Source organism: Archocentrus centrarchus, chromosome 22, assembly GCF_007364275.1.
Source record: "Archocentrus centrarchus isolate MPI-CPG fArcCen1 chromosome 22, fArcCen1, whole genome shotgun sequence".
NCBI classification, from domain to species: domain Eukaryota; kingdom Metazoa; phylum Chordata; class Actinopteri; order Cichliformes; family Cichlidae; genus Archocentrus; species Archocentrus centrarchus.
Window position 1 is genome coordinate 6,513,853 of NC_044367.1, and position 8,967 is coordinate 6,522,819.

An 8,967-nucleotide genomic window follows, 5' to 3' on the forward strand; every position below is an offset into this window, starting at 1 on the left:
TGATGCTCTGCTTTGCTGCCAGAACGTTACAAACGTTCAGTCGGTTTGGATGCAGCTTTTGATGCTCTATTACGGAAGATATTTGATGGGGGTTTTTTTTCTTCCCTCTTACATCTCCAGTTTTCCAAAATAGTCACTTGTCAAATATCTAAAAAGAAAAAAGAAATCCAACCTAAACTCAAACTCCTGATTCCTGTGAAAAGTCAGTTCATAAAAAAATAATAAAAAATCAAATTTAACGTTCACAAGTTAATTATTGTTTGTTATATTACGTGTTTAAAAGTTATTTTGTTTTTGTTTTTTTGCAGAACCTTCCAGTCACCCGTATCCTGGACAACCTGATGGAGATGAAGTCTCATCCTGTGAGTTTTTATTTTTCTTGATCTTGAACGGATACAAAAACGGTCTTAAATTATTTTGTGTTTCATGATGTACAAACCCAAGCACTTTTGTAGAAAAATGTAATCTTAGTATTAAGGGGTAATTCTGGTTTATTTCCCATTAACGTGTCTTTGGCGTCTCTGTGGGTCGTGTTAACATTGTGCCGTCCACCTCTGCTGTAGGAAGAGGAAGTCGGGATTGTAAGCTCCCTGCAGTTTTTTCAAAAAGCCAGATTTTTATGAGTCATTTTAAATTGTTTTGTTTAAATTGTTTGAAAAGTTGGCCTGACCCACAGAGACACAAGAGAGCCGTTAATTCAAACTATACTGTGTGAGGTCAGTGAATGCTGAGGTGCATGGTGCACAGAGGTTGCCAGTTTTCTGCAGCGTCAATCCTACAGACCTCCAAACTTCATGTGGCCTTCAGATCGAGAACAGTGTGTAGAGATCTTCATGGAATAAGTTTCCATGGCCTCGCAGCTTGATCCAAGCCTTACATCCCCAAGCACAATGCAAAGGATTGGATGCAATGGTGTGTACACCTTTGGGATGAATTAGAGCGGAGACTGTGAGCCAGGCCTTCTCGCCCAACATCAGTGTCTGACTTCACAAATGCGCTTCTAGAAGAATGGTCAAAAATTCCTGTAAACACTCCTAAAACTTGTGGAAAGCCTTCCCAGAAGAGTTGAAGCTGTTATAGCTGCAAAGGGTGGGCCGACATCATATTAAACCCAATGGATTAAGAATAGAATGTCACTTAAGTTTAGATGCGCGTGGATGCAAATGAGTGAATAATTTTGGCAATACATTTTTAAAATTAAAATTTTTAAAAGCAGCTTATATCCACATTCTGGGCTTTAGAGAGTATTTGATTCAGGACTGCGTATCATACAGAAATCTCTGGTGAAGTCGTACAATGAAAATATGGAGCCATTAATGAGCATTAAAGGGTCACCTGTAAGACCTGAATATCTGTAGGCCTCAGCATCGCTTCTTAATTGGTTTTGAGAGGAAACTCAGAAGAAAGCAGGTTTTTGTGTCACTTCAGCTGTGATTTAGACCTCTAACACACAAACCACTGCACTGTGGGACATGACATTAGTTTCATATTAACTGCTGTGGGCTGTGTCCATGAGAAGGGAAAGTACAGATTCTATTACTCACATGTGAACCCACACGAACCAGCAGACACACTTTATCACTGAAAGTGGAGTTTTTGTTTTGTCTCTCAGCACATGTCGTAATTTTGACAGTGTACACAAATACAGATGCTGAACTAAACCTGAATTTAACATGAACCCAAAAACAAACCCTGAACTGTCAAAAATTTCCTTTGAAGTTCAATCCCAAGTGTCACTCCTCAAAACAGTCCTTACAGTGACAGACTTACAAGTGAACACACCCACCCCCTGCAGGTTTCTCAGCGTCTGGAGTTACAGACAACTAACAAAGGTCCTGTTGTTGTGAATCAGAAAGGGGGGGTGGAGCAGGGATACACGTCTGGGATGAAGATAAAAGAAACAGAGCACATTCCCCCTCTATCAGATTGTCCTGTGTGTATGAATGTGTTATTTTGAGGTTATGTTTAGGTAAAGGCACAGCAAAACGCTGGTGGAGTTTGTAGAAGTTCAGTTAATGTGAAACATTAACATTAATCCTCAAATTGGCTGGTTTTCGGTGTACTTAGATACCACATGACTTCTATTAGACAGATAAAGCCACATAATAAAATCATGTTGCTGTAATGGTTTCAGAATGTAATATGTTATTATTCAGTTCACTCAATTCAGTTTTATTTATATAGTGCCAAATCACAACAGTCACCTCAAGGCACTTTATATTGTAAGGTAAAGACGCTACAATAATAGAATAAGAAACAATAAGTAACACATGAATTTTAAGTCCTATATAATCAGTCATTTACAGGCATAAATAACAGTATATGCCCACACACACACACATATATACATACGCACATTTTTGGGGGGAGGGGTGGGGGTAATTATAATTATTTGTTCTTTTTCTGGATTGGAGTGATTGTATAGCATTATCTAACATTTTCAGTGACTTTAAGAAACAGGAATTTGGTGCACAAGTTTGAATTTATTTTGTATTTTCTCAAATCTACAAAAGATCTAAATTATACACACAGACTCAAATATATATATACATCAATCTACAATCTTTGAATAAGTGGCGCTGAAGGTTCTACAGTGTCTCTTAACTTGACAAGGCTAAGCTCTATTAACTTCTCAATGATTATGATTGACTACAACTGGTAGTTTCTCTTTGCCAGCATAAAAAGGATTTGTTTGACAGCACTCATTAGATTGATCAGTACGCAGGACAATGGGAGTCCAAAGTCCGAGGAAGGAGAATTGTAGATTTACCTAAGTTGGGATGGTTTTTTTTTTTTGTTTGTTTTTTTTTTTGGAGCCATTTCTAGATAATTGCAGATTCCAAAATCATCAGTTCAAACAATTGTAAGTACAAGTTATTTGGACGTGTAACCACTTTGCCAAGATCTGGAAGAAGACCCTAACTGTCATCCTCCGATGAGAAGATCTTGATTAGAATGTTCAGGAACAACCCAGAAACCACTAAACCTGCCATAGACTGAGAGTGCTGCCCAAGAAAGAGGCCCATGCTCCAAAATCAGCATGTTTAAGTTTGTCTGAAATTTGCAGCTGCCCTCATGGACAAGCCAAATGCCTTCTGGAGAAAGGTTTTATGGTTGGACAAGATTAAGCTATTTGGCCACAAAGACAAGAAGTGTGTTTGGAGGAGTAAAGGTGAGGCTTTCAAATCTAAGCACACAGTATCAGCTGTCAACCATGGTGGCGCCAGTGTCATTCTCTGGGGCTGTTTTGCTGCCTGTGGTACTGGTACATTGCACAAAGTCAGTGGAAAAATGAATGAGGACTACCTCCAAATTCTTCACCTCAAATTAACAGCTAGGTGATTGAAACACACAGTTGGGTGTTCCAACAAAAGAATCAACCTGGTTTTGGAATAAAGGAGCTTCTGGAATAGCCTTCCTAAAGCAACAACCTCAACCATATTGTAAATTAGTGGACTGTGTTTAAAAGCGGAGTTGGTGCCATGAAACCAACAATTTTAAATAAACTCTACCAGTTCTGTAAAGAAGCAAATATCCAGACAGAATTATGCCAGAAGCTTGTTGATGGCTACTAAAAACATCTGGTCAAGGTGCAACTTGCTAATGGAAATTTAACCAAATATTAGTAGACATGAATGTATAAATTTGAGCCTGCATGTATATTTTTGACCCTGTGTGGATTAGAGAATACCTAAAATAAATTTAAACTTGTCCACCCAATTCTTGTTCTTTTAAAGTCATTGAAGTTGTATGCAATATAATCAGTCCACCCTGGAAAATGAACATTTCAAAGAAAGCCCAAAATTACCCCGACATTTATGAGTGTATGTAAACTCCTGACGACTCTCTCTCTCTCTCTGTCTGTCTGTCTGTTTAAAAGCTTTTAAAGCCTTCAATATGCAGGATTCCAAGATCATCAGTTGGGATACACGTGTGAATTTTGATCTGGAAAACTACTGTTGTTATCTGTACTCCTGCAGTTTTTAAGTTTGAGCTAATAAATAGGTTCTGCTGTTTCTGGGTGTCCGCATATAAACTGACATTTCTCGTAATTCACTTAGGATGAAGGTTGGGGGAATCATCTTACAGAGCTTTGTGCCATTTGTATGAGAGAATATGAACCCGAGAAAAGGATAAATCTGATTCGTCTGGAGGTCTTTGTTTATTTCGTGCTCTGCTTGTGCTTTTACGTGATTGACAAAGAATGATCCTCCTCCAATAAAAATGCTGCTCTGAGCTAAACCTATACCCAGCTGTCATTCTGTCTGTGTTTAGTCCTTGGAACAGAGAGACACCTCTGCCACAACCAGGGCAACCTGTGAAATAAATCATTGGCCTTTGTTATGCTTTCAATTTCTTTAGTCTGTTTTTGTCATTCTTGATATTTTGACACCAGTTTTTTGTGTTATTTTGTTTTTTTGTTATACATTGGAGGCTCCTTTTCCATCTAATAGTATCAGATAAACCAAACCAAGCCAGGTTTAGGTGGGTGCTACATGTCAAAGTAACATCTACAGTAGTTAAGGTTTCCCTGCAAAATATTGCATTAATTTCAGCTTGCAGTAATTGTATTTTTGTGGCTGATGAGTGTTATGTCATCTACATTAAAGTTGTATGTACTTCAATGTCAATGTATGTCTAATTTTTCCTCTCTGTCTGATCATGAAGGAAACAGATGATTATCGATACTTTGACCCAAAGATGCTGCGAGGCAGTGAAAGGTACAAAAAAAAAAATCACTCTGAACAGCTCTCATCTGAACAGCATGGCAGAGCTCGAGCTTCTTGGTCAGTAAAATGCACTCAGGATTGTCTCATCATACTTTTTTTCTTTTTCAGCTCCATTCCTAGGAACAAGAATCCGTTTCAGGAGGTGAGTTTGTGTATCTGGACCAAAGTTTGACTGATGAGATTCAGTTCAAGTTATTTCCAGGATCAACACAAGTTGAAAGGAAATACAAGACAGACTGGAATTTCTGATGCCGCACATCAGAAGTTCTTCATAAAGCACAGTTGACTGTTTCTGAGCTGTGATGGACGTTGGAGTTTAAAATATGCAATGTTTTTATGAGAATTTCATTTGGACTTGATTAATCCCCACATCACACAATCACAGCAGACATGTCAAACAACATTTGTGTGAGCAAGAAACCAGAAAATATTCCAAGGGGGAGTTCACTGTAGTTCATAAAACTACTCAAACACCAATTAGAAAACACATCATGATTCAATTATTTCTTCAACTGAAGTTAAAGTCTGATAAATAATTAATAGAATTAAATGCAAGATATTAATGTAAATGATGACAATCAGGCAACAGGACAAATTTGATGACACAGCAGCCAATCCAAGTAAGTGGTCAATAGAATCAGAAAGAAGACACAAATCATGTGCAAAATATACATGAAATACAGTGAGATGATATCTATCTCCTGACAAAACAAAGATCTTGACACTGTAAAAATAAATCTGAAATGGAATACATACATAAGTACAACTGTGAAGTAAATAATTATAATAGTGTAGGAATAAAGCTTGATTCTGTCTGTCCCTTTCAAACCATAAAGCTTTTGCTTTTTTCAGTGTTTGTACTTGAGATTCATTCTGTACTGTCACTTCAGCAACTAAACCTAGTTTGTTATAATTTACAGCCTTTCTGTCCATCTCCTTTATACAAAACCAAATATAAACATATCTTCTGATACAAGCTTGACTTTTTACCTCCTGCTGTTTCAGGCCATCGTGTTCGTAGTGGGAGGAGGAAACTATATCGAGTACCAGAATCTGGTTGACTACGCCAAGGTACTGTAGTACTGTTACTGTTCTGTCCAATTCAATTTTATTTATATAGTACCAAATCACAAGTACTGTAAGGTAAAGACCCTACAATAATACAGAGAAAACCCCACCAATCAGACGACCCCTTGTGAGCAAGCACACTGTGAAAGAGAGCCAGGCATTAATAATAACACTACTGCTGGTGTTTATTTCTTGTGTAAACACAGAACTTAAACCAGATTAATTTCTTTTACATTTTTTCATCTGCTGTTTCTTTAGATGAATACAAATATAGTTTTACGTGGGACGTGTTAAATTTTAAAATAAAACTCTTAAAGTTTTAATGACACTAAAGGAAATATTCAGATCCTTCAGTGAAAGTACTAATACCACAGTATCAAAATAGAAATATAATCAGGCAAATGTATTCCAATCATAACTGGGATACTGATACCCTAATTTTGTTAGGTCCAACTTATAACAAAATGACACACAAACTCTTTATATCATTTTGGACATTTGCCGAATATTACTTAAGAACTATTATTAAACTTTTATTTTACCTGGAAGTGAAAGTCTCGTGATTAAGAATCTCATTTGCCAGAGTGTTCTGACCTGACATAGGCAGCTTTAACCTAGCCTAGCATGTGTTTCCATGGTGGGAGAGACCAAAGCTACCACAGAAGACCCAGACAAGTATAGGGAGAGTATGCAAACACCACACAGAGGGGGGGCACTTCCTGGCTTTGAACCCCAAACCATCTTCTCGCCACCAGCTAACACCAAGGGCGTTGGAAAAATGCAGAACATTAAAATGTACAATATTTTTCCCTGAAATGTAGCAGAGTGGAGAAACACAAGTACCTTAGATATATACTTGACTGTGTTAATTACCTTCTCCCTGTAATAATAGGGCCAGTACATATTGGAGCTATAGAAAACATAATTTTGCTTTTCTATATTTTCAGTCTAAACAGGCGAAGAAGGTTGTTTATGGCTGCAGTGAGCTCTTCAATGCTGCTCAGTTCATCAAACAGGTGAGGAACCACACGTCCTGTCCTCTGCCGGCTCTGCACAGTACCAGTGAAGGGAAAATCCCACAAATTACTGAAAGTTTCTTGTTGTGTCGAGTCTCATGACCTGTTGTCCTCTTCTTCTCTCCTCTCTACAGCTCTCCCAACTTGGCCAAAAGTGACATGGACACTGACAATATGTGAATCTCCCTCTCTCATGGCTGATCTCTTTATTCCACTTTGTTTTATCTCTTCTGTTAATGGACTAAATATTTTCCGTCTTTACTGTAATTTCTGTTTCTGTTACTCAGCGCTAATAAAGCTCAACAGTTCCAACTCACTGTGGCCTCTGAATTCATGCATTTATTCATATTTTAGAGCATTACTTCCTGCATACATAAAACAAAGGAATCAGTTGACAAATGCTTCTTTAACTCATCTCTGAAGAGCCTCCTGGTATGTGAATCTGGGCGACTACCTAAAAATTTCTTTTAGGTACCTTGAAGCTAAAGAAATGGAAAATTAGAAGTAGATCCAGTACCTTCAATCCTTTTTGCATTTTAGTCACAACTAAATGGATTGTGTTTAAATTAAAACCACAGTACTTTAAATAAAAACCTTATATTTGGTTCATTTGGGGCAGAAAACTATGAAATATTTATTACTCTTATAATTCCTCATCAAGTACAATTGATGTTTTTAAGAAAATTTTCTTTTAGTTCATTTTTTAAAAAGTGTTTTATGGTACACTGCTCAAAAAAATTAAAGAAACCATTTTTTAAATCAGTTAAGCACCAAGTCAGTTAAACCTTTGGGATATTGAGCCGGTCACTTAAGTAGCAGAGGGCAGTGTTAATCAGTTTAATGAAATTAACAACAGGGGCAACAATGAGACAACCCCCAAAACAGGAATGGGTTTACAGGTGGAGGCCACTCCTCATCTTTTCTGTTTTCTCACTAGTTTTGCATTTGGCTAGGGTTAGCGTCACTACTGGTAGCATGAGGTGATACCTGGACCCTACAGAGGTTGCAGAGGTAGTCCAGCTCCTCCAGGATGGCATATCTATATGTGCCATTGCCAGAAGGTTTGCTGTGTCTCCCAGCTCAGTCTCAAGAGCATGGACGAGATTCCAGGAGACAGGCAGTTACTCTAGGAGAGCTGGACAGGACTGTAGAAGGTCCTTAACCCATCAGCAGGAATGATACCTGCTCCTTTGTGCTGGATGAGCACAGTCAGAGCTACAAAATGACCTCCAGCAGACTACTGGTTTGAATGTCTCTGACCGAACAATCAGAAACTTAATGATTTTTTTCCCCGTTGAAATCTGATGAGTTTTGAAAGTGTTCCTATCATTTTTTTGAGCGGTGTATTTTTTATACTTACAAATGTAATTTCATGTGTCTCCTTCAGTTGAAGCCATTAACCATGGTACTGTCATAGATACATTAAAAGTTATCGAGCAATGAAACAGAAACAGGGCTGAAACTGATGCTGCATGAAGGAACCAGTCATCACAGTCATCATCTTGTATTTTTTTTTCTATTTATTCTTTTAAAATTGTTATTAATGTTACTCTGTGTTTACTTCCTTTACTTCAGGTGTTCTATATTTTTTACATTTGAACAGTCTTGGCAGTCATTTGTAAAAATAAATAAATAAACCTTTGAATAGCTCTGAAAAAGTGTGCACTGATTGAACTGATTCTGGTCACAGGTGACATCACTGCCTTTTAAAGACAAAATAACTAGTGGTATTGGAAAAACCCAGAAGAATGTTTTAAACCACTCACCGCTGTTCTGAAGGGATTGCCAAAATCCCTAAAGGAGACATTTATTAAATGTGGACTTTGACTTCTTACTTTGGCTCATGTCCCATTTGGTAAAAACACCACGGCACCAAAAACAAAGAGCTCACGCTGAGGATTATGTCAGCATGGCATTTTAATCTGCACGCTTATGTGTGTGTGTGTGTCTGAGCATGTGCTTGTTTAACTAGCTAGGTGAGGACCAGTTTGTTTTAGAGCTTAGGAGTGAGGACATTTTGGGACCTTCAGAGATAAGTATTATCTGTACTCTTCAGCTTAGAGTCCCATTTCTACTTGTGGCTAGTAGTGTCTCTGAAGCATAATCCATACCTTACTCATGCTGTTGGGATGCAATTTTTTTTTTCTAAAAAA

At 37.7% G+C, this 8,967-nt stretch overlaps 1 protein-coding gene across 3 annotated transcripts in view; it reads left to right on the forward strand.

Moving 5' to 3' along the window:
• scfd1 (sec1 family domain containing 1) overlaps positions 1 to 7,130 on the forward strand; it is a 34,139-nt gene extending 27,009 nt beyond the window's left edge. For 2 of the 3 annotated variants that reach the window (XM_030719348.1, XM_030719349.1), the window contains exons 20-25: positions 309 to 362; positions 4,669 to 4,721; positions 4,839 to 4,872; positions 5,736 to 5,801; positions 6,746 to 6,814; positions 6,949 to 7,130. In XM_030719348.1, the coding sequence (XP_030575208.1) occupies positions 309 to 362; positions 4,669 to 4,721; positions 4,839 to 4,872; positions 5,736 to 5,801; positions 6,746 to 6,814; positions 6,949 to 6,972 (300 nt within the window). In that variant the 3' untranslated portion in view covers positions 6,973 to 7,130. Of the gene's footprint in view, positions 1 to 308; positions 363 to 4,668; positions 4,722 to 4,838; positions 4,873 to 5,735; positions 5,802 to 6,745; positions 6,815 to 6,948 lie in introns of those variants that run through there. The other variant, XR_004019057.1, reaches the window with a different exon arrangement.
• Positions 7,131 to 8,967: the final 1,837 nt, after the last annotated feature.